At 36.5% G+C, this 24958-nt stretch overlaps 1 protein-coding gene across 7 annotated transcripts in view; it reads right to left on the bottom strand.

Annotated features, from left to right (window-relative positions):
- The window catches only part of pard3aa (par-3 family cell polarity regulator alpha, a), a 503387-nt gene that overhangs the window by 437433 nt on the left and 40996 nt on the right, over positions 1-24958 (bottom strand). For all 7 annotated transcript variants that reach the window (XM_051881687.1, XM_051881689.1, XM_051881688.1 and 4 more), the window contains exon 2: positions 5905-6006. In XM_051881687.1, coding sequence (XP_051737647.1) covers positions 5905-6006 — 102 coding nt within the window. The remainder of the gene's footprint in view (positions 1-5904; positions 6007-24958) is intronic.

Here is a 24958-nt window from a genome sequence, read left to right as displayed (position 1 = left end):
AGATCACTGCACGAACCCGACAAAGAACGACAGTTCAACTGATTCTCTCTGTAAACATAATGAACAGTCACACCATTTTGGATGCAAAATCATAATATTTCTGTAGTACATCTGCAAACAACCACGTGACAAGTAGCATTAAAATAGAAAATTTAAATAAATATATGTATTGTAAAATGTAATTTATTCCTGTGATCAAAGCTGAATTTTCAGCATCATTACTCCAGTCTTCAGAGTCACATTATCCTTCAGAAATCATTCTAATATGATGATTTGCTGCTCAAGAAACATTTATGATTATTATCAATATTGAAAACTATTGAAGCTTGTTTCTGCCACGAAATAAAAAAATTAAAAAGACTTTTTATCTCACAATTCTGTCTTTTTTTTCTCGCAATTACGAGTTATAAAGTCAGAATTGCATGATATAAAGTCAGAATTGCGTGATATAAAGTCAGAATTGTGAGTTATAAAGTCAGAATTGCATGATATAAAGTCAGAATTGCGTGATATAAAGTCAGAATTGCAAGATAAAGTCAGAATTGTGTGATATAAAGTCAGAATTGCGAGTTATAAAGTCAGAATTGCATGATATAAAGTCAGAATTGCGTGATATAAAGTCAGAATTGTGAGTTATAAAGTCAGAATTGCATGATATAAAGTCAGAATTGCATGATATAAAGTCAGAATTGCGTGATATAAAGTCAGAATTGCGTGATATAAAGTCAGAATTGCATGATATAAAGTCAGAATTGCATGATATAAAGTCAGAATTGCGTGATATAAAGTCAGAATTGCGAGTTATAAAGTCAGAATTGCATGATATAAAGTCAGAATTGCGTGATATAAAGTCAGAATTGTGAGTTATAAAGTCAGAATTGTGAGTTATAAAGTCAGAATTGTGAGTTATAAAGTCAGAATTGCATGATATAAAGTCAGAATTGTGTGATATAAAGTCAGAATTGTGAGTTATAAAGTCAGAATTGCGAGTTATAAAGTCAGAATTGCATGATATAAAGTCAGAATTGCATGATATAAAGTCAGAATTGCGTGATATAAAGTAAGAATTGTGAGTTATAAAGTCAGAATTGCGAGTTATAAAGTCAGAATTGCGTGATATAAAGTCAGAATTGTGTGATATAAAGTCAGAATTGTGAGTTATAAAGTCAGAATTGCGAGTTATAAAGTCAGAATTGCATGATATAAAGTCAGAATTGTGTGATATAAAATCAGAATTGTGAGTTATAAAGTCAGAATTGTGAGTTATAAAGTCAGAATTGCGAGTTATAAAGTCAGAATTGCATGATATAAAGTCAGAATTGTGAGTTATAAAGTCAGAATTGAGTTATAAAGTCAGAATTGCGTGATATAAAGTCAGAATTGCGAGTTATAAAGTCAGAATTGAGTTATAAAGTCAGAATTGCGAGTTATAAAGTCAGAATTGCGTGATATAAAGTCAGAATTGCGAGTTATAAAGTCAGAATTGCATGATATAAAGTCAGAATTGCGTGATATAAAGTCAGAATTGTGAGTTATAAAGTCAGAATTGCGTGATATAAAGTCAGAATTGTGAGATATAAAGTCAGAATTGCGTGATATAAAGTCAGAATTGTGAGATATAAAGTCAGAATTATGAGATATAAACAATTCTGAGGAAAAAAGTCAGAATTGTGAGATAAAAAGTCACAATTACCTTTTTTATTATTTTTTTTATTTAGTGGCGGAAACAAGCTTCCATAGAAAACAATAAAAAGTTTAAAAGAACTGCATTTATTTGAAATAGAAATCTTTTATAACATTATACAAATTATTAAAAAAAAATCTTACTGACCCCAAACGTTTGAACAGTAGTGTATAACAAAATAAATTTACTTTATTTTGTCTTTAACTACTATGCCTCCTGTGTACCATGTCAATAACATGGTATATGAATGTGGTTATTATTCAGTACCATAGTATCATCATCTGACACCATCATTGTACCAAGCTACCAGCATCCTTTTTGGTAAGGGTGCTATTAAAATATATGTTGACACATGTTAATGTCTTCAAGACTGGCCAGGACTGGTCACTGTGGTGTTTTATTCAGCACTGTATATGGTTCAGCAGGGTGTGCTTTGATGTATCGATGACAATATCCTCTGCTCTCAAAGCCAAACACGTAGGTCTACTTAAGATGTTAATGCTAATGGCTAGTATGGATTTGGGCAAGCAGTCACAATGCATGTGTAGCCAGAGTGTGCTGTTTACTAATTGAGCTAACATGGATTATCAATTGCGGTCGTGCTGAGAGGACGATTATAAATCACTAGGAACAAAAGCTGCTGCAGGCAGTGAGATGTCACCAGAGCCCAGCAGGATCGGACGGGCTAATTAGCTTGCTGGCTAAACACCATTTATCAGGGCTTCACAACATTAGCAGCGAAGCTAATGAACAAACTATACTTATAAACACACCAGAGGGACAAACTCTCTTGTGTGGAACTGAGATTAGCCATTATTCACAATGTGCTAGTCAGGGTCGAACAAGAGCAAACTTCCCAAATTCCATTGCTATGATAATAACATGATGCTTTTCCTGGATGATTCCTAGAGAACAGAAAGATTTATTTAGCATGAGTTGGTCCGAAACTGTTGAGTCAAACTGAGAGATAGTAACACAGAGACTCACACTGTCATCAGCTGAAGGAAAACTAGAGGAAGAGGTAATCATTAGTGATGCACCGAAATAATTTTTCTGACTTTTCTTTTTTCTAACACCAAAATTAAAGTTAATGTTTTCATTTAGCAGAAAACCAAAACCAAAAAATGATTCAATAATCAATTAATTAATTAAATTTATGTCTGTTAGTTGTAAACATTTAAATTGCACATAAGGCCGTTTTTATATCAACTTGATATGATATATTTGATAATGATAATTGTTTCAATTCTATGTTGAAATATAAACATTCAAATGCAGCCTGTAATAAAACTTCAAACGTAGGCTACATTAAATAATGAAGACAACAGGTTTAGTCAAAATATAATAAATATGTAATCTAGTGCATATTCATCAAAATGCTCCTCTCTAGAGTTATTTTTTCTAGCGTTTATCATTGAATGGCTTTTCTGAGGTAAATATAACATTACATGACACTGTTTACAAGCTGTTTTACTGATGACTTGAAACACTGTTTGAGTGATTACATGAGACATGATTCATTTCAGTAAGTTGTACCGTATCTTCCAACATTCCTTCTGATGTTCATTCATGTTTATTTCATGCTATAGCTAGTAGTAATGAGGAAGAGATGATCGGTTCACATGCCACTTGAACTGAGGCGCTACAGCGATCTTCCATGGCACATTTAAGGCACAATATGTAATTTTTCACAGCTAGAGGTCGCTTATTCAAAACAAAGGCGTAGTTTGACGACGCCTTGCTTTTGCGGAATCATGGGAGGTGTTGTCTTCACGTCTACAGCCGGTAAAGAATCCGACAGGACTCAGACAGAAATCATATTCATGGATGAGCTAATGTATTAAAGATTTATTAACATTACTGTAGTATGAAGCAGGGTGTGGCTGAAAACCGTTGGAGCGAAACGAGGCCACTGGAGCGATTGCTAATAAGAGACGAGCGCAACACACGGCTCGAGCGCAGTGGAGCTTTTATTATGACACAGTCGCCGCTTCCACTTCTTCCGGTCAAGCGTATGTGGGGTAAAGCAGCACTGTTTTGTTATATTTGTTACATTTGTGTGTTGAAAGTTGTTATAATGCTACTCTGTACGTTCGCTTGGCAGCTGCTATGAGACACTTGTTGCACACTGCAGTAAGCTAGATCGATATTAGGCATGGTAAAACATGGTACTCAAGAAAACAAGATTAAAACAATAAGACTTATCATTGATTAGTTTTCTGTCGATTCATGTATCCAAACAGTTGCTCACTTGTCTAATAAAACATATAATATATTAAAGCATCTTTAAAAAGGGTGTTTTCCTTGGTTTCTACAAAATAAAACCGGAAATCGAGGGCAACGCGGGTATGATGTCATTGATAGGCAATGTACAGACACGGCTGGATATTTTAATCCAAAAATCTTACATATTGTGCCTTTAAAGAGTGTAAAAACCACATTTATTGTTTGAATTCCATTATAAAATTGACAGAATTTGAAAGCTCAGACTTTGTTTCATATCAAAAGTAACAAAGCACAAAGCTTATTGCAATTACTAGGCGAGCTACAAATAATATTTAGTGAATTTTTGTTCATGCATCAACTGAAAATATTATAGACTAAAAGATCTCAGTTCATCACAATGAAGATCAATTAAATTCAAGAAATCGATTATGTCAGCCCAGCTCTACTGTCCACACAGCTGACGTTACCTGTTGTAGCTTATCCACATTGCGTGCACAAAATAGACACTGACGGTCAAAACACACTGTCGGAGAAGCGCTAATTAAACATCACCTTTCCCGCCGTACAAAACAGTTCCAGCCGAAACCAAAAATTATTTTTCGGTCACCGAAATTTTAGTGCATCACTAGTAATAAACAGTCAATGTTCCTGGCCATTCCCAAGCTTGGTGAAATGAAATCAAAACACATGCAGATGTGATAACCACAATAACAATTGAGAAAAACAGAAGCTCAAAAGTGAGGACAACCTCTGTTTTCTTACACTCTCCCTCTCTCACCCTCCCTCGGCTAAAGGGATTTGGAAACAAATGTGGAATATCTGATATCTTGACATCTAGTAGTTTATCATAAACACTGGCTCTCTTTATTCAAAATACATGACAACCTTGCATCAAGAAACAACATGTGGGTGTAGAAAGGCCATGTTTTCACTAACCCACAGACTACGCTTGGACAGACTGCAAACTGTGAAATATATACTGTATAATGTCAAATATCCAACTTTTTTTTTTAAATAGTATGTGAAACATAATGAAATAGACAACTCCTTCACACAATAGCATCAACAGGCTCTCATGGTAATTCATTATCTTTTTTTTTGTTTTGGAAAGTTGGTGGCTAATTTGTAAGAATTTGTACATCTTACAGGCTAGGTTCATGCTTACTTTTCTAAAAAAAAAAAAAATTCTATGTTTGCGTATGAATCACATAGTACGAATTCATATAAAACTGCCACCTCAAATAAAACAGTTGGTAGTATTCTACAATGATTGATCACATGTACAACAAAATGCTGAATACCATCAAAAATTAGCTTATTATAAAAACCCAACAATGCAAGGACGCATACATGATATTTTAAAATCAATATTGATTTGCTTGTTTATGTCAAAACATATAAACATGCACACAAGACACATCTACCAAAATACCAGTGAAGCGTCTTTATAAGCCGAAATCGGGGTAATAGGCAAAAATACAGAATACTTGCTAGCTTAAACAGTTCATGAACCCGAAAAAACAGACACTTAAGGCATTTTTATGACTGGGTTAAAACAAGTAAACACACTCATTGTTGTCACAAAACCTCATTTATGTTGAATTTTTGATTCAGCCAGTGACATCCAGTTGTCATCTCAGAAATTATTATGAATACTTTGAATTTTAAATCCAATTTTAAAGGGATAGTTCACCCAAAAATGATTTACTCACTCTCAAGTTGTGCCAAACCTGTATGGATTTCTTTCTTCTGCTGAACACAAAAGATGATATTTTAAAAAATGTCTCAAACCAAACAGTTGATGGGACCCCATTGACTTTTGACTAGATTTTTGGGTGAACTATCCCTTTAAGTCAGAATGTATTAATGGTTTTGGCATTTTGCTTCCGCCGGTACATTGAAACTGGAAATGAAAGGTAATCAGAGATCAGCGTCTCTCCTAAAACAAAGAAACAAACAAACCAAAAAAAGATTCATGCACACTACTGCCATACCCTGTCTTTGTCGTCGGCTACATCACATAGCACGTCATCCAGGTCCAAAATGCCTCCGTCTCCATGTTCTAATCGATGAACCTGTATCCAGTATCCTGGGTCCTAAGAGAGGAGAAGTGGACAGAGAGAGATACAATCAGGCAATCTGTGTCACAACGACATTCAAATGTATAGATTTCCTCCCTCTATCTCAAAATACCCCTAACTTGTTGTCAGTAAAAGGCATATAAGAACCAGATAACAGAGTGACAAATATTCAGTATAGCATTGAATGAGATAAAGAATCAATGCAAAAATAAACCAGTGTAATTAAATACAGATCATTTTATCTAATATTTGTGGGAGTTATATATATTTTTGCTTATTAGAGAATCACGTCATTAGCTTTAGCCTGTCTGCTGTCTTAGGTAGCTGAATAAAGAAAACAGAGATAGTGAAAAAACATTTCAAATGCTCACAACAGCAGCCATCAATGTCACAACGTCACAGTCTGATGTATCCAAACAACATCAGCAGCCAGTAACTGTAATATTTCTCTGTGTTTGATCGTGTGTACTGACTGAACTCAGCTCATCTGAACCGCTGTAATCTCAGAACTGGGCACAGCTGAACAACCCACAGTCAGCTTGGCATCCACAGACCCTGGAAGAGCTTCAAAGCGAGCTGATGACGAAGATGAAGATGGGAGGAACTGGGGTCGCACACCGATGGAATGCAAGTCTCTGCCGACCACATTGCCGACTGCCAGTCTATGCAGGCCGTTTGACCAGAGTAATGAGTGATTTCCATCTGTAGCTTTATGTGCCTTATTATATCTCTATCTATCTGTATTTCTTCACTTTTCATCCCTAATCTGATGTACTTCCAAGTAAAACTGGATATGCAATCAGAAAAAAAAAAAAAATGTTTGAACCGACAAGAACCGACTGGACCGTGAAAAGTCTCTATTCTGTATGTCAAAGGCTTCCTGATGACGTCAAGCAAAAAGAAAAAGACATTTCAGAAATTTTGATAACTGATGTATAAAAAAAATATACCTATTTTATTATATATAATATTATGATTTGATATAATATAATGAATTGTGCACAACAAGAACTGGAACATGTATTAAGAAAGCAAATAAATAGGTCAATTTTAATGTAAAAGTAATTTTAAGATAGTGGAAATATGCATGCATAATTAAATATCCAATATTATACATCCAATATCCAGCAGTCAATATTGATAAATTAAATACTGATATTGATGAATAACCAATATATTAATGTCAACTTATTTCTTCCCTCTTTTTCCCCCTCTTAGTATCTCTCCGAAAGAAAAAGAAAGATATGAAAACATTGATTTGCAAGCATTAAAAAAAAAAAAAGAAGCTAATTCATATTAGTTGACTTATAATTATAGCAATTATATAGAAATTATCTATCCTAATCCTTCACTAACCACAAAATAATTCAGCAAAATAATAAGTCACAATCAAATAAACAGAAATATGAACCCATTCAAAGGAACAAGGTTAACAAGTTCATCCAAGTTTTAACAGAGTTAATCTGGAAGACATTTTCTGGCCACAAACCCAGAACAAGACTCAGCAAATATTTGAACAAATTTGCTGCTGAGACGACATGCACCGCTGGCCAGCGCTTCGTCCTCCCACATTTACAGAGGTTGTTAAAACCCAGCGACTAACATGCAGATTTAAGATCAAATGGACCCAATAATCACCAAAAGATGGATGGAAGCGGAGATGAAATGAGAGGGAAAGGCTTGTTCTCCAGTTTGGAGGGATGTCTGTGCAGTAGTTATTTATGAAGGAGGGTTTGCAAGGCTAGCCCAGGCCTCATATGCGTGATTTAAGAACGGAACTATGCACAAGGAGAAAAGAAGACATCGTCCCTCTGTGGTGTGAGGAATGAAATATTAAAGCATGAAGGGCAAAGGAAAGATAAGTTAGTTCACCCCCCAAGAGAGAGAAAGACATCTGGCCTTATCTGCAGGAAAGTGAACATGCAGGCAGGCTCTCACTACGCATCCAAAACTACACAAAAACATGTTGACAGTGTTGGGTGTAATGCATTTAAGTAATGTGTCGATGTGTTACAATAAAGAGGTTGCTTTTTTGTTCAGTGTAGCTTAACTAGAACCCAAGAGGATGTTGCCATGCCAGAGATGTGATGATGGATGAAAAATAACATTCAAAGATGGTGTGCGATCAGGGACGCCAATGCATTTAACAATAAACGTGTAACAATAAATCGGTAACAAGTAACACTTTCTTTTTTTGTTCATATACCCCAACTAGTAGAACATTGCACAACCAACACAATGACATAATCACGATCCCAACAAAGATGCTGCATACATGCAGCATGAGCAGTTTTTAATTTAAATTAGATTGTATCATTTTTAACATTTGAAGCAAAAACAGAATGTTCAGACTTTAGCTTTGTGAAATTATGCTACATAGAACTTCATAACAGCAGACGGGCTGCATGAGAACGCAAATTTACTGTCTTGACAGCAGGTGGTGCTTATGGAACAGCAGCAATTCAGCGCTTCCATGGTTATTGCTGTAAACAAAGCAGCGTCGTGCGCTAAAACTACTTTAAAATGCATTGTACGGAATTAAGATAAAAAGAAAATACCATCTAAATGTCCCAAGACGAGGTCGCCATGCCAGAGAAATGATTATGGATGAAGATAACATTCTAGGGTGGTGTGTGATCAGAGCAGACAGAGACGCCACTGCATTTCAGCAATGTGTTACAATAAGGGGGTTACAAGTAACGCTATTGCTTTTTCGTTCATGTAGCTCAACCGGTAGAACGTGGCACCACCAAGGCCAATGACATGGGTTTGATTCCTGGGAAACATATATATATACACATATACATATACATATATATATATATATATATATATATATATATATATATATATATATATATATATATATATATACACACATACATATACAAAATGCACACCCTAAAGTCATTTTGGATAATAGTTTATGCCAAATAAATAAATGTAACATGAATGTTTTTTCAGGTAATGTGTTACAGTTAGATTGTATCTATTATTAGCCGCTCACGTGTCCTAAAAAGTGGTCACCTTGCTAGAGACGTGATAATGGATTAAGATAAGAGCAGACATGGATGCCATGTTTTCGCGTTTTGGTGGCCTGAAAATGCAAACTTTTGAAAAAGTGGAAGTTTTTGAAAACAATGCCATTATCTTCTCCGTGTAAACTGCAAAAACGCGAATCTGTGAAAACAGTGACAGCATGCACATGCGTATTATGTGTTTAGTCTATCCACCTTATTTTTCAATGCGGAAAAGTTGTAACTTCTTCCTGAGTCTCTCCATCAGTGTCCGACTCCGGTTTGAACAATGTAAGGCTGAACACCGTTACTGACAATCCTCATTTTGTCTGTGTGAGATTCGCCAGCTTTGTTGTTGTTGAGTAACCAAAGCGAGAGCTGTTAAAGCTCTGCCCTCTTCTGGAAAGTGGGCCGGGAGCAGCAGCTCATTTGCATTTAAAGGGACACACACAAAAACGGCGTGTTTTTGCTCACACCCAAATAGGGGCAAATTTGACAAGCTATAATAAATGATCTGTGGGGTATTCTGAGCTGAAACTTCACAGACACATTCTGGAGACACCAGAGACTTATATTACATCTTGTGAAAGGGGCATTATAGGTCCCCTTTAAGTACTGTGTTAAATGAGGGGGTTACACTATTGTTTTTTTGTTTGTTTGTTTTTTTCTTCATGTAGCTCAAGAACAATTTGACATGAATAACATAAACATACATTTTAAAAAGCATCATTAAAAGCATTTTTTGCATATTTTTTTAATAATCTTGTTATTTTTTAGAGAAAAAAAAAAAAAGAAGTGAAGCAGGTTTGTTAAAATATTGCACTTTACATTTGAAGAAATTTTGTGGGCCAGATCAATCATGTGGTACAACCAATCTGCAGAAACATGCTGGGGGAAAAAAGAAATATGACTATGTGTCAAGACCTTTTTAATCCAAGATAAATGTTGTAGAATGCAATTCAACTTTTCTTCTTTTCTTTATCTTGTGCACTCACTGTCACAACAATAACATCACCAAAAGTATATTATGAGGAACAAAACAACCATGGGTCTGGAATTTCTGGATGTTTTTGTTGCAGGTGGCGTTTCACTGAGAAGTTTGTGTATGAAACTTGCTATATTTGACATAATGACCTGCAAGTCAAACTTATCGCTCCATTCTGAGAATGCAGAAGTAACGTGCTACTTTCCATGAACAGTAACAATATATAACGTAATTGTTTCATTAGGCGTAACACAACATAATTTAATGCTTTTATAAGTAGCGTTCCTTTACACTGACACACACACACAGAACAAACGTTTCTTTCTTCACCACAAACACATCTATTATCAGCCGCCTAGTGTCCCATGAGGAGGTCGCCGCACCAGAGAGACGTGATGATGGATGGAGATAACATTCCAGGATGGTGTGCGATCAGAGCAGACAGGGACGCCTTTGTCAATGCATCATTTATAACTTGATGAAGTAATACAACCAGGTCTGAATCACAACGCTAAACAAATCCAGGCTTCAACTAATCCAACTAGGAGCAGCCCAGACCTCATCCATCTCAATCCAGGGGAGGAAAGGGTGTATCAGAAAAACAAAGAGAAACAATGTCCACAGCCAGCTGCAGAGCTTGTTCAAATATTGTTCTTTTCATGAGTTACCATCCCCTCGATTTCATTTATTCTTTCAGATGCTGATGAGCTTTAAGCAATCATAAGTTCAGAAGTTACCCGCAGACAGCCAGCGCATTGTCGAACCCGCAAACTTTTCCCGGGAGAACGGAAAGGAAGTGAATGAAACAATAGAGACGAATGCTCAATGAAAGCATATTTAACCTTAACAAAGAAGACAAATCATTCCAGAACTAACCACAAGCTTTATCTTTGTAAAATCACGGCGGTTGGGTGACATGTCATGACGCTTTCAATGGCTGTAAAGCACCTAGTGTATCAAAGACCTATTGTGAGCAGCACACCCGAGGCAAGAGCCATGTGTGAGAGACGCTTGATCCCGGTGAAAGTGTAAATATACCCTGTTGGTGTAAATGTACATTTTCTTTCAAAGCTGCATGTTTGACGGCCTGGGAAAAAGTAATAAAAATCTACAGTGGGGTCCAAAAGTTTGAGACGACATTGAAAATCTTGATTTTTTTTTTCTTTTCTTTTATTCATGCAAGTCTGAATATTAAAATACAAAAATAAATAGTAATTTATTCAGATACAAATAGTTAAAAAATATTTTTTTTCAACTCAGCAAGACATAATTTGTAATGGAAAAAATGTTCAACATTACAAAAACACAAACACTTGTGATCTCAGGTACTATTGTTTGTAGAGTAAAAGTAAATGTGCGCAGTCAAGCAGTTTGGTTTCCCGATGAGTCACATTACATCACTTCCTCCACTGGTGATAACATCAGAACAGACCTGATCTCTGTTACGATCTCTACAACACAAGAAGTCTATAAACTGTGTACAAGACAACACTTGTTCTTGTTCTTTGAGAATGACAAGCACTGTATTTATTTGTGCACCTGATTTTTTCGAGTCAGACGTAATGAACCTGAAAATGCTAACACAGGTGAACAGGTGCTTCATGCTATAGCTTTTACTATATTGTGGTTTTTAGCATGAATGAAATGCTGTATTGACCAATCAGAAGCCAGGTCATTAACTCTGTTATTATCCATAGATATTAACCATTATTTGGGGGGGTTTAGGTACTTGGTTGAAAGTGCAATACAAAAGATGCAGAAAAAGTGCTTTTGCCAAATAATAATAATAATAATAATAATAATAATAATAGTGTTACCTTTTAAATACTTTCAAAGAATTATCTTTTTTAGTAATTGTGTTTTAAAAAAAAAGTGCATTGGGGGAAAAAAGACCTAAAAACTGAAGTTGAGATTTAAACGGTTCCTAGGATTTTTTTGCTTTTATTTCCTTGTTGTTTAACTAGTATGACTGCTGGTTTGTCGGAAGCAGAATAGTTGGCCACCACAGTAACCTAAATAATTATTCATAACCACCAAAATTACTTGTAATTATTTTTTTGTTAGCTGTAAAATCTGTCATTTAACCTTAAAGGTGCAATATGTAAGATTTTTGCAGTAAAATATCCAAAAACCACTAGGCCAGTGTTATATATTTTGTTCACTTGAGTACTTACAATATCCCAAATGTTTCCAACTATTTGTAAATCGTGAGAAAATTGCAATTTTAACCAAGGCTCCGGGACGTGTGAGGAGTCGCCTGTCAATTGCGTCATACCCACGTTACCCTCGGTTTGCCTCGGTTTCCGGTTTTATTTTGTAGAAACCATGGAAACACCAAAGACGCTTTAATATATTACACGTTTTAATAGACAAGGGAACAACTGTTTTGATACATTTATAGACAGAAAACTAACTGTTGTTATATAGCTCAACAAGTTTAGTCTTATTGTTTAAATCTAATTTTCTTGATTTTTTGCGAGTACCATGCTTTACCATGCCTCAGAGAAAAACACTATTTTGTCAAGTAGCTAACATAGCATAATCAGATGCAGCTTTATTTTTAGTAACAGAATTTTCTCCATGATACAATACGTTTTAAAATGAATTGCATGCCATTTATCAACACAAGCCATCCAGCATTTAATATGATATTCTAAAATCGATCTAGCTTACTGCAGTGTGTCTCAAACAAGTGTCTCACAGCAGCCACCGAGCGAACGCACAGAGTAATGTCATAACATAATTTTCAACACTCTCAAATGTATCTAATATGATAAACAGAGCTGTGTTACCTCATACTCATGACCGGAAAAGTGGAAGCAGCGTCGGCGACTGTGGCATAATAAAAGTTTCGCTGCTCGTGAGGCTTGTGTTGCGTAATCGCTCCAGCGGCCTCGTTCAGCTCCCACAACACTCGGCCCTGCTCTGCTTCATACTACAGTAACGTTAATAATTGCATCCATGAACATGATTTCTTCCAGAGTCCTATCCCTATTCTTTTGCACCATCCGTTGAGTTGAAGACCACATGTCCCAAGATTCTGCTCTCAAACTTGGCGTCATCAAGCTACGCCTTTGTTTTGAATAGGCCTCTAGCGACATCTAGCGGACAGAAATCCTACATACTGCACCTTTAACATGCTCCATGCGGCGACAAGTCCTGTCATGAAACTCTAGATGGCGCAGGCTGGTGGGTCTTCGCGCAAGCTGATGATAAATAGGACTGGGACGATACATCGATTCTTGATCGATACAATGAATCTGGATCGATCCTGATATTTTCTCTCTCTCATCGATTTTGAGCTTAGTTTTAACAGCAGATGGCGCTCTCGGCTAGTTTTTAACCGCACACTCTCAAACGCTCACAAAGAAGACTGCTGGACAGCGCTTGTGAGTTCGGCTGAGTCATGTAAGTGGTTAAAAATACTTGTACCTCGGCTCAGAATGCTTTTATTTGTAATTCGCTTCAACTTTTTCTAACTTTATGAATGATTATTTTAGGTTTAAGTGGTGTGTGTAAAGGAACTGGAAGCCGGCAGCGTATGAGTGTTTCTAAAGCACGTATAGTAGTGCCATCTGCTGTTTAAAAACTAAGCTCAGAATTGATTCAAGAGTGAATCGCGATACATCAGAAAATATCAGAATCCAGATTCTTTGTATCGTGAATAGAGAATCGATGTATTGTCCCAGCCCTAATGATAATTACAGTGTTAACTACTGGCACAAGCTGATTGGTCCATGTCAGTTCTGCAGCCAATGAGCTTGTTGCTCACACATTTAAATGGCTGGTTGGTTTCATTCACTATAACAGTTTGCAGTGCGCCTCAGAGTCCCTCTAAAACCCTCCACCTTCCCCAGCTCCACCTGTATAGATCTGCTATGGGTTATAGATATATGCTATTTGTGCAGCAGCACTGTGTCTTACTCGCAGCAGCGTATCTGCGTATTTATTGGCAGTAGCAAGTTCCTGTACTTGCTCTGCAGCAGCAGCAATAATCTAGAACAACAGCTATATTCTACAGCAGCATAGCAGATCTATTCCGCCAAGACCAAATACATTAACATTGTCATATCCATTACCATGCTAACAATCTTCCTAGAGTTGTCATGATAGAACTGGTTTTATTCAAGTAAAAAATTATTTACAATGATTTAAATCAACCAGACAAAAGCAAGTTACACCAATAAAATGGATAGAAACTGTGCAATTTCTCATTTTATTTTATGCATCTTAGAACAGGCTTACACATTAACTCCAATTGATGATATTATTATTTTATAAATATAATCAGTGTTGGGGAAAGCTACTTTTACAAGTAATGCATTACAATATTGCGTTGCTCCCTAAAAAAGTAACTAATTGCATTACTTAGTTACTTTTTACGGAAACGTGTTGTGTTAAGTTACTTTTGCGTTACTTTTGCATTACTTTTTTCACCTGGGCTTCCTTGTTTGGCTTTTAATAACAAAAAAGTTATTCTATTTTTGGCAAATGTAAAGGCCCTTTCACACCATATGTGAAATTAAAAAGCCTCAGGCTGAAGGAAATGCAAATTCACGCCTGTACAGTAGAGGGCGCAGCTCAGACAAGAAAAGTTCAGCACTCTTCAATAATAAAAACTAAAAATGTAACACAAATATGATATTTATCTAAAGTCATTTTTGTTATTAGTATGGTTGAATTGGATCATTGAAGGTCAGCAGCAAATACATTGGTTAATAAAGTGAGATTAAATACATAAAGTATATTTGTGTTATTTACTCAAATTGTTATTTACTGCACTGACGATTTCTCTCAACATGTGGACAGGAGAGCTGTCAGTTAATAAATGGGAAAACAAAGTAACTTGCGTTACTTATTTGAAAAAGTAACTCAGATATTTCCCTGTAAATTTAAAAGTAATGCATTACTTTACTAGTTACTTGGGAAAAGTAATATGATTACGTAACTCGCGTTACTTGTAATGCGTTACCCCCAACACTGTGCCGTTGTGCAACCATGAGATTCATCAATTTGTTTACAGTAGGCTTTAAATCTATCAGCAGCAGCCTGTGACAACATGACACACAGAGCTCTACTATGAACCTCTGTAATCAAAACTTCAAAAAGCGTCGATAGGCATATATTTCCAGAGGCCTAGCACTCATTAATAGCTGTTAAGTGTGCGTGTGACGGCATGTCTGATAGTCCATGTAGACACCAGCATGATTAAATGACAATGCTGGCACAGAGACAACCTCGGGTTTCACAGAGCGGAAGACACTTACACACTGCAATAAAGACGCAGGTCTGAAGGGACAGAATATGATGCAGCGTGAAGGCGGCGGACACCTCTCCATTCCCCAAGGCGCAGCTGCCGTGTCGAGACTCGCCCGCCGCTTATTGTCGAATTAAATGCCAGTCTGAATCTACATTCATGGGTTTAGTTAGTAAACAGCACAACGATACTCTGCTATAGAAGAACTCAATAGAGAGATTTAGGAGAATGGTGTGGCCTTCAAAAGCTGTCATGAACTCATTGCTCAATCATTTCTTGAGGTCAGACATCTGATTTGAAAAGACCGATCAACTCCGACTTCAAAGCATCATATAACGCAATTTCCAACATGATGGAGACCTGCACACCCTGTTGAAAAAACAGCATATGCTGGTTAGGTATGTTTTGAAGCACGGAAGCTGGTTTGAGCTGGTTTATGCTGGTCATGAGCTGGTTTAAGCTGGTCAAGTTCTGGTCCTAAGCAACTAGCTCCAGCTCAGGACCAGCACTTGACCAGCTTAAACCAGCTCATGACCAGCTAAAGACCAGCATATGCTAGTTTTTGCTAGTTTCTGTCAAAAAAAAAAAAAAATGCACAGAAAGATTGGTAAAAATGACATTAAGGCAAATGCATATCTGAATTTAGTAAAAAAAAAAAAAAAGGTTGTATATCAATAAATTCCTATGTGAAAGAATTCACATACTTTACTTGTTAATGAGCTACTGGCTATCCAGCTAGTTAGCTCATAGTAAGCTAGCTAACGACACTCATTGTTTACATGTTGACTGGAACATTTTTTAGGTGGAATCGAGGACCACTTTCGACTTTGATACTTTGCTAACAGCCAGAAAACAAACGAAAACATTATGCTAACTAGAGGTGGGACGGTTTAGATTTTTCATGGTTCGGTTTGTATCACGGTTTTAGTGTCACAGTTTCGGTACAGTTCGGTATGTGCTATGTTCAGTAAAAAAATAGGACACTTGTCAAATAAAGATAAAGAAAATAAAAACGAATAATCTAACTAGAAACAGCACAAATAAATACATGAGAGCTAAGATACAAATAAAATAAACAATGCTTTACAGGTTTTTCCAGGTATCTAACAGCTTTCAGGTCCAAAAATTTTAATAAAGTAATCAAACACTGCATATAAACTTCTTTGAATAATTAAATAAAGTTGAGACATTATTGAAGTTACAAAAGCTGTTCAGTCAAGAGTGATTTCTTCGTCCCTTGTCGTTCGATCAACATTAAAACACATAAAGCAGGAATATTAGACTGCTGTCCCTTTAAGACATAATTCAAAGATCCAGTACACTGATACTGATACACATGCGTTGTCTGTCTCGTTTTTCTCTTAAGACATAACCCACTATGTTTGTTAGGATACTCGCTAAGATGGGCATGTTGACATCATTTTTGTGTGAATTTGCCCGTTTAGGTGCAAGACTTGAAAGAGAATTTGCGCAAGAGTATTTGCGCGCTGTGACGCGGCTCTCCATGTACGCGCTTCGGATGAGCGCACACACAAATCTCCTCACAGCGCGCACAAGTTCTCTTTCGCATCTTACAGATGAATGTTTAAATTGGCAAGGTTTAAATGAGTTTAGTTTCAACATAGATAGCAACGTGAGCTGTTCATGTCTCACCTGCGCTCGCGCGCTATCAACATCCGGGTGATGACGGCATAAATGACTGGTCATAGAGCTTTCGGCACGTCATTGAACATTTGTTCACAGTGACTGTTTAGTCCATGTTCTTTTGATCATCGTGGTTGTAATGTATTGGGAAACTAGAATGCATATCCATCGACTGAAACATACATTAGCTGAATCCGTCTGTCTGTCGTTGCACGTTGTTTTCAACAAACCATATTATAGATGCGTCGTCAGATTCGAGATGAACCGCGGTGCAAGCGCGTGCCGAACCGTGGGTGGAGAACCGAACGGTTTGATTTTTTTTACAGCGAACCGTCCCACCCCTAATACTAACAGTAAACTATCGAAAACAAATACCGAGTCGGCGTTCTGACGTAGAACCTGGAAGCCTGCTCTGTCTATACAACGTAAACAGCGTAGGAGACCGACAGGGGAGAAGATTAAATTGTTAAATAAAGTCGTTATTTTTGTTTTGTTTTCACACACAAACAGTATTCTAGTCGCATTTAGGTTGAACCACTGTAGTATCATGGACTATTTTAACAATGTCTTTACTACTTTTCTGGACCTTGAATGTGGTAATTTCATTGCTTTCTATGGGGGATAAATCTCGGATTTCATCAAAAATATCTTTATTTGTGTTCTAAGGATGAACGAAGGTCTTACAGGTTTGGATGGAACGACATGAGAGTCAGTAAATGATGACAGAAATTTCATTTTTGGGTGAACTAACCCTTTAATCCGTTTATGATGTTTTATGACGCTTATTACGCATAAGAACGTGCATGTAAATGCACTCATTGACGAAAATTTCTGGATTTCCATGTTTTCACTGTTATACAGTGCTATTATGCATCTTCTGAAAGAGTACAGAATCTCTGGATCAAAACACAGGGTAAAAAGGAAGCAGAAACATGTGATAAAAGCATTGCTTACGCACGTCGTATTCTTTGAAAAAAAACACTATTTTCTCAGCTTTTTGTTCAAAATGTTGCTTTTTTTTTAATGAAACTTACCCATATTCAATTATTGATAATAAAAGAGTGCCTGAAGCTAGAATAAAACGTTTTGTTGTTGTTGTTTGAAAGCAGAGGCTCTGCTCTTTCTTTTGACATATTGCATGTTCAGATATTTATACAAAAAAATATTCTGAGGGCCATAAAAGTTTTGTAAAAATGATCAAAAACGCTGGTGAGGAAAGAGTTAAGATTGCTGAATACCCTACGAAGGTCACACTTCGAAGGGCACTTACGGTTGAACGGAACGCATCTATTTGACATTTTGCATTCACAGGAGCAATATGAGGTGTTGGAAGATTTTCAACAAGTACTCCTGCATCAGGCGTCTTCAGTAACACGGCATTACGGTCTAAGTCCCATTCAATTGGACAACAGAAGTCTGCACCACAGAATTTTGGACTTTGTCATTCTTATTATTCAACCTTTACTTGACTCAATCATACTGTGTATTCTTTGAAACACTCAAACACACTGACATCCACTATATCAGTTGCATCTGTTTAAACTGGATGCTTCATATTGCAACAAAGCCCATAAAAACATAAACCTCAGTCACTGACCTCATGAAACTGGGCTTCACTTAATAGAAAAGTTCATGGAGGACACAAGAAAAGATGAAGGAGAGGGAAATGGCAATTAGACTTGAAGTTTATGAGAAAAGAATGAAGAGGGGAGGAAAGCTGTTGAGGTAAGCCTTGGGTTTTAGCCTCGGCCTACAAAGTGTTTGCCAAAAGCTCTCGCAGGGCAGAAGCCAACATCATGCTAGCTGTACTGGCTCAGACATAAGAGGCGTAAGACACCCGATCCAAAACTTCTGAGCCACTGCAAACACCAAGATGAAGTATCTGCCATGACACAGGCTTCAAAATATTACAAGTTAATCTCTGAAAAAACACAAGAAGAACAGGTAACATGGGTTTCCTGAGGTAACCTTTAATAATTGTTCTTGTCAGTCTTACTTTTCTGACATGCTAAGTCTTCAAGGTCCTCTCAAACGCACTGAAAAGATGAATTTATGCTAGCATAGCCATGCTGTTCACTAACCAAAATGGTCTTTCTGGTCAAGCTGGTTGACCATAGAGTTTGGGAATGTTCATATTCGTGAGCTGCCATCAGCCAATCAACATTGTCATGGCATCACCTTTCAGCATCTCTTGAATAATAAGTCACATGACATTTACGGCTCAGGTGATTGGCTCAAAAAGAAATGAGCATCCATAAACAAACATGGCAGATATTAAATTGAACTGATAGGTGTTTGTGTGACAGCCAAGAAACTGCCATTGAAATGAATGGGAATGCATCCAGACCTCTACAAATATTCCACTACAGACCTCCTTCAGAGGTTAAACGAGCATCTGAAATATATGTTGGTCTCTTCAGCATTTTCAACAGTGGATTTGGACTGTTTTTTGTCCCGAGAGAAGTGATTGTGTAATGTGTGATGTCATGTTTTGATAACCGAAACAGTTTCCCTGAGTGCTGAGCCAGCGTGAAGCACCAGAAGACCCTGCGATAGATTGTGCCGCATGTGAGCAGGATGCTGGGATAATTATCCAAGAACTGAGTATTTAAAATCACATAAGGATCCAATTGAATTAGCATATAATGATATGTAATTAAAACAATTAAAGCATTAGAGATGGGATGTATCTGTCTGTGGTCAAATACAGAACGGACTGGGGTGAGGGTAGACTGTGTGCATGTGGAGAGTTTTAAAGGGGGTTCAGGAAAGACATAAAAGTAGGAGAGAGAGAGAAAGAGAGGTGAACGAGTGCCCATCCTGAAGGAATGCTGGGAGAAGAATAGCACAGCTGTGAAGGTCAGTAAATCACCTCTGAAATCAGCCAGATTCATTCAGTGTGGGTTTTTACTTCTCTATAGTTTAGAGACACAAATCTGCAAATCTGAAATTTGGCGGTATCCTCAAATTGAAAAAGTCATTAATAAAGCACATTACTATTTTTTTTCTAGATATTATATATATATACACGCTCTATAAGTTACATACACTACTGTTCAATTTTTGTGGTTAGTAGGTTTTTGGTTTTTGTTTTTTTGGAAGAAATCCATACTTCTATGCAGCGAGGATGCATTAAATTGATCGAAACTGACAGTAAAGACATTTATAATGTTACAATAGATTTATTTTTTAAAAAATGCTGTTTTTATGAACTTTCTATTTATCAAAGAACTGTGGTTTCCACAAAAATATGAAGCAGAACTGTTTTCAACATTGATAATAATCAGACATGTTTCTTCAGCATATTAGAATGATTTCTGAAGGATCATGTTACACTGAAGACTGGAGTAATGATGCTGAAAATTCAGCTTTGATCACAGGAATACATTACATTTTACTATATATTACAATAGAATACAGTTATTTTAAAGTGCAATAATATTTCACAATATTACATATTACAAAAAACATTAACAAATCTTACCAACTCCAAACTTTTGAACGGTAGTGTAGTAGGTTTCAGGTTCATCTGTAGTTATAATTAGCTTTATATAAAAACAACAAGTTTACGATATGTCCTCATTTAGATAGCAAAGTAAACATTTATGAGAGAGCAGAGGAGGCTGAAATATTGACGAAAGTATGTGTAACACACTTAATATTCATATGAAATTTGAAAACAAAAACCAATAGTCGATGCAGTTATTTGCATTGTATGTATGTACATATGAGCTACTGTGATCACATAAGTTTTAGCAAGTACACAACCAGAGCCAATGAGATCAATAATACAAGAATACACACAGCCAACAAAACAAAACGAAGAAAACCTAAACCAAACCAAAGAAAAAAATAATACCAAACAAAACAAAGAACAAAATAAAAACCAAGCCAAAACAAAAATAACAAACAAAACAAAGAAAAATCAAACAAAACCTAACCCAAACCAAACAAAAATTAACACCAAACAAAACAAAGAATAAAAAAAAAAAAAAAATAAAAAATCCCAAGTCAAACAAAAACAACACCAAACACAAGAAAAAAATGAACAAAACGAAAAAAGGCAAACAAAAAAAAACACCAAACAAGACAGACAAAAACCAAGCCAAACAAAACAAAATTAACTCCAAAGAAACCAAAACAAAAACCAAGCCAAAAAACACCAAACAAATCAAAGAAAAAACAACCAAATAACAAAACAAAGAAAAAACAAACAAAACCTAAGCCAAACCAAACAAAAAATAACACCAAACAAAAAAGGAAAAAACAAAACAAAAACCAAGCCAAAACAAAAAAAAAAAAAAAACTAGGCCAAATCAAAACACAAAATAACAAAACAAAGAATAAAAAACAAAACAAAGAAAAAACAAATAAAACCCAAGTCAAACAAAAACAACACCAAACACAAAGAAAAAACAAACAAACAACTAGACAACACCACTGCCCAACACAATGTGTGAATACTGGGTCATGCAGACGTTGTATGGTATTCTTCCAAGAGTGTGCAGTCAAGGTAACCTAATGTGTTTTGCTTTGTTTATTTAGCTTTGTCGGCTAATATTAACTTTGCTGGATCTGTACAGTGGGCAGTCCGCCAGCAGAACTGGCCCATTAGCACAGAGATCTATGTTTCCCAGCGGTGTTAAACAGTGGGGAGCTCCATTCATTGGCTGTACTTTAACCCCACGACAGCTCAAACGGGGTGGGCTAGCACAAAAAAAAGACCAGAGAGAGTGAGCATGGCTGGGGAAAAGTGATCCCGAACAGCCTGCGTGAACTAAGCTGCCTGTTCAGGAAGTAGGAGGGGACTTCTGTGCATCATGTTGCAAAGCTGTCAACTCACAGTTGACGAGTGAACAGTTTACCTCTTTAACCCTAGAATTAACTCAAGCCCAAGAAAAGAGTCACGCACCACACAACGCTTAGCTGAAGAATCATATTTAGACTGTATTTAAATGGCACGCTAACAATGCACTTGCAGATAGCTATAGGGTTTCAGATGGAGGTTTCTTCAGCCGGGGGCATTTTTGACCAACTTTATTAAACTTAGTTAAATATACTTTTAACTCTTACTAGCGTTTTAACTTTTACTACATTTTTCAGTAAAAAAATTATGACAGCATGGTATTTATACTGTATATAGAGGTTTGTTTTTTTTTTTTTTTTTTTTTTAATTTTCTAAACAATCATTTTTTAAACCAAAAAAAAAAACAACAACAACATTTTCACCACATCACCCTTCTTTCTGAGTTGGAAATGAAAGTTGTGGAAATTATATTTTAAATATGTTTCTAAAAAACATAGTTGGTTCCTTTGTCTTGCAAATTTCATAGCTAATTGTGGCTAATTTCATTCTGTATATAATCCTGAATAAACTCGATTATTAAACAATACTTTCAGATGATTTTTTTAGAAACCTTTTAGATGAACTTTCATATTTTAGATGAAAAAAAAAAAAAGAATAGTCTAAAACAATAAAATATATGCATAAAAGGTTTTAAAATAGTAAAAAATAAATGAGAAAAATTCCGGAAAAGCATTAATGTTGATTGATTGATTGATTGATTGATATATATATATATATATATATATATATATATATATATATAAAATAATATATGATTTTAAAAAGAATATATTAGATATATTCTTATATATTCTTTTTAAAATCATATTGTTTCATCACATTATATATACTTATTGAATTTAATTAATTATTTATTTATTATTTATTTATCTTTCCCCAAATATTCAATAATCATCAAACCCTGGAACACAACAGTGTAGTTGAGGAACACCCACATACAAATCATTTTCACCTACTGAACACAGTATTATTGGTTAAGTGCTAAAATTGTTGCAAATGAACCATTAATCTTGGCTGTGATTGCTCCATTCAAATGTTGGCTACTGCATATGGCAGTCGACCAATCAAACTGCAGACTAAACATCAGTTTAGCAAATTCTCAGGACTTTAATGAAGGAGATTCAAGATTTGGCATGTTCTAGAAACAGGTCTTACGGCATGAAACCACTTCAGCACGTAGCAGTCACCACTATCTCTCAGTGTATTTGTTTATTACTTCATAACCACGAGTTATGCATACCAGATGGAGGTTTAGACGATGCCAAGTGAAACATAAAGCTGAGTGTTGGAATCGCAAAATGCAGCAAATGGAACGCAAAGAAGCGGACGTATAGCACAATGCAAACTATGACAAAAAGTAAACTGTGATAATATTATCATCTCTAGAAATCATTAGAAGGTCTGAGGTGCTGAGAGGAGTCATTAAACAGCCACGCAGAGCAGAAGAGTATGGAAAAAGAAGTCTGCGGGTAATTACCGCTACATTTACCGTAAACCGTGACCACAGACAAGGCCTTAATCATAACTGATGCATTCTCGGCGTATCCCACTTTCTTTCAAACGCTTTTACCCGTATACACACACATCAGGTTTGTTTTTCTTCTCACATCCCAACCCTGTTACTTGGCTTTCAGCAATGACATCATTTATTTATCTAACAAACGTGCCCTTCTTTTCTGAGAATAGTGGTTTCAGCTTGGGCTGGGTTCACAAAATTGATTCTTTTAAGGCTTGGTAATGAAGTACCTTGTCAAGAATATGTGTGTAATGCCATAAAGCCAGGGTTTGTTGTATTCCAACATCACTGTCTTTGCTCAAGAGAGCTCACAGTGCGTGCAGAAGAAAACTTACTTACAAATCATATGCATCATAGACTCGTTTTACACTGATGTGTAGTTAAAAAAAAAAAAAAAAAAAAAACAGTATAAACATTTTAATGCATGTACTGTACTTTCATATAATTAAAAAAAACTTACGAGATCTAGGACTTATAAACGGTGCATATACAATGGATGGATGGATGGTGGATGTATAGATGGATGGATGGGGGGTGGATGGATGGATGGATGGATGGATGGATGGATGGATGGATGGATGGATGGATGGTGGATGGATAGATAGATGGATGGATGGGGTGGATGGATGGAGGGATTGATGGATGGAGGGATGGATGGATGGGGGGATGGACGGGATGGATGGACGGGATGGATGGATGGATGGATGGATGGACGGGGGAAGGGAGGGAGGGAGGGAGGGAGGGAGGGATGGATGGATGGATGGATGAATGGATGGATGGATGAATGGATGGAGGGAGGAAGGGAGGGAGGGATGGATGGATAGATGGATGCATGGACGGATGGATGGATGGGGGATGAATGGACGGGATGGATGGACGGGATGGATGGATGGATGGATGGATGGGGGATTGGAGGATGGAGGGATGGATGGATGGATGGAGGGAGGGATGGAAGGATGGATGAAAGGAAGGATGGATGGATGTGGATAGGGGATTGATGGATGGATGGATGGATGGATGGATGGATGGATGGATGGATGGATGAAGGAAAGGATGGATGAAGGATGGGGTATGGATGGATGGATGGATGGATGGATGGATGGATGGATGGATGAAGGAAAGGAAAGGATGGATGAAGGATGGGGTATGGATGGATGGATGGGGGGACGGTAGGATGCATGGATGGATGGACGGACGGGGGTGGAAGGATGCATGGATGGATGGATGGATGGATGGATGTACTGGAAACTTTGACATTCTACCTAAAAAATTTTCTGCGTTTCAGAGAGGAAAATGTAAATGGGTTTGGAACATAAGAGTGCATAAAAATGATCATTTTGATTGAACTATTCCTTCCAGACAGTTCCATTCATAACCATAAATTCATAATTCATAAAATTGTAAACCATAAAACTCCTTATTTTAATTTTTAATCAATATTCCAGTCTGTCAAACCTTAACCTTTAACCTTTTTCTGAGAGCACACAAATAACTCAAATTCAGTCTGTCTCTGTTACTAAACAGCTCAGAGTTTTCTTTGTGTAACCGTGACCTTTAACTGCATTATAAGCAATCATGCCAACATTTCAGTTTATAGAGTATTGATAGCATCGCAGAAGGCTAAATTAGTGTCCTTGGTCTACAAATAGAAGGATTGGTTGAATGAAGAGAGCGAGAGAGA

This window comes from Ctenopharyngodon idella, chromosome 23 (genome assembly GCF_019924925.1).
Source record: "Ctenopharyngodon idella isolate HZGC_01 chromosome 23, HZGC01, whole genome shotgun sequence".
Taxonomy (NCBI): Eukaryota; Metazoa; Chordata; class Actinopteri; order Cypriniformes; family Xenocyprididae; genus Ctenopharyngodon; species Ctenopharyngodon idella.
The sequence above is the reverse complement of the archived record's forward strand: the minus strand, read 5'-3'. Positions and strand labels throughout refer to the sequence as shown.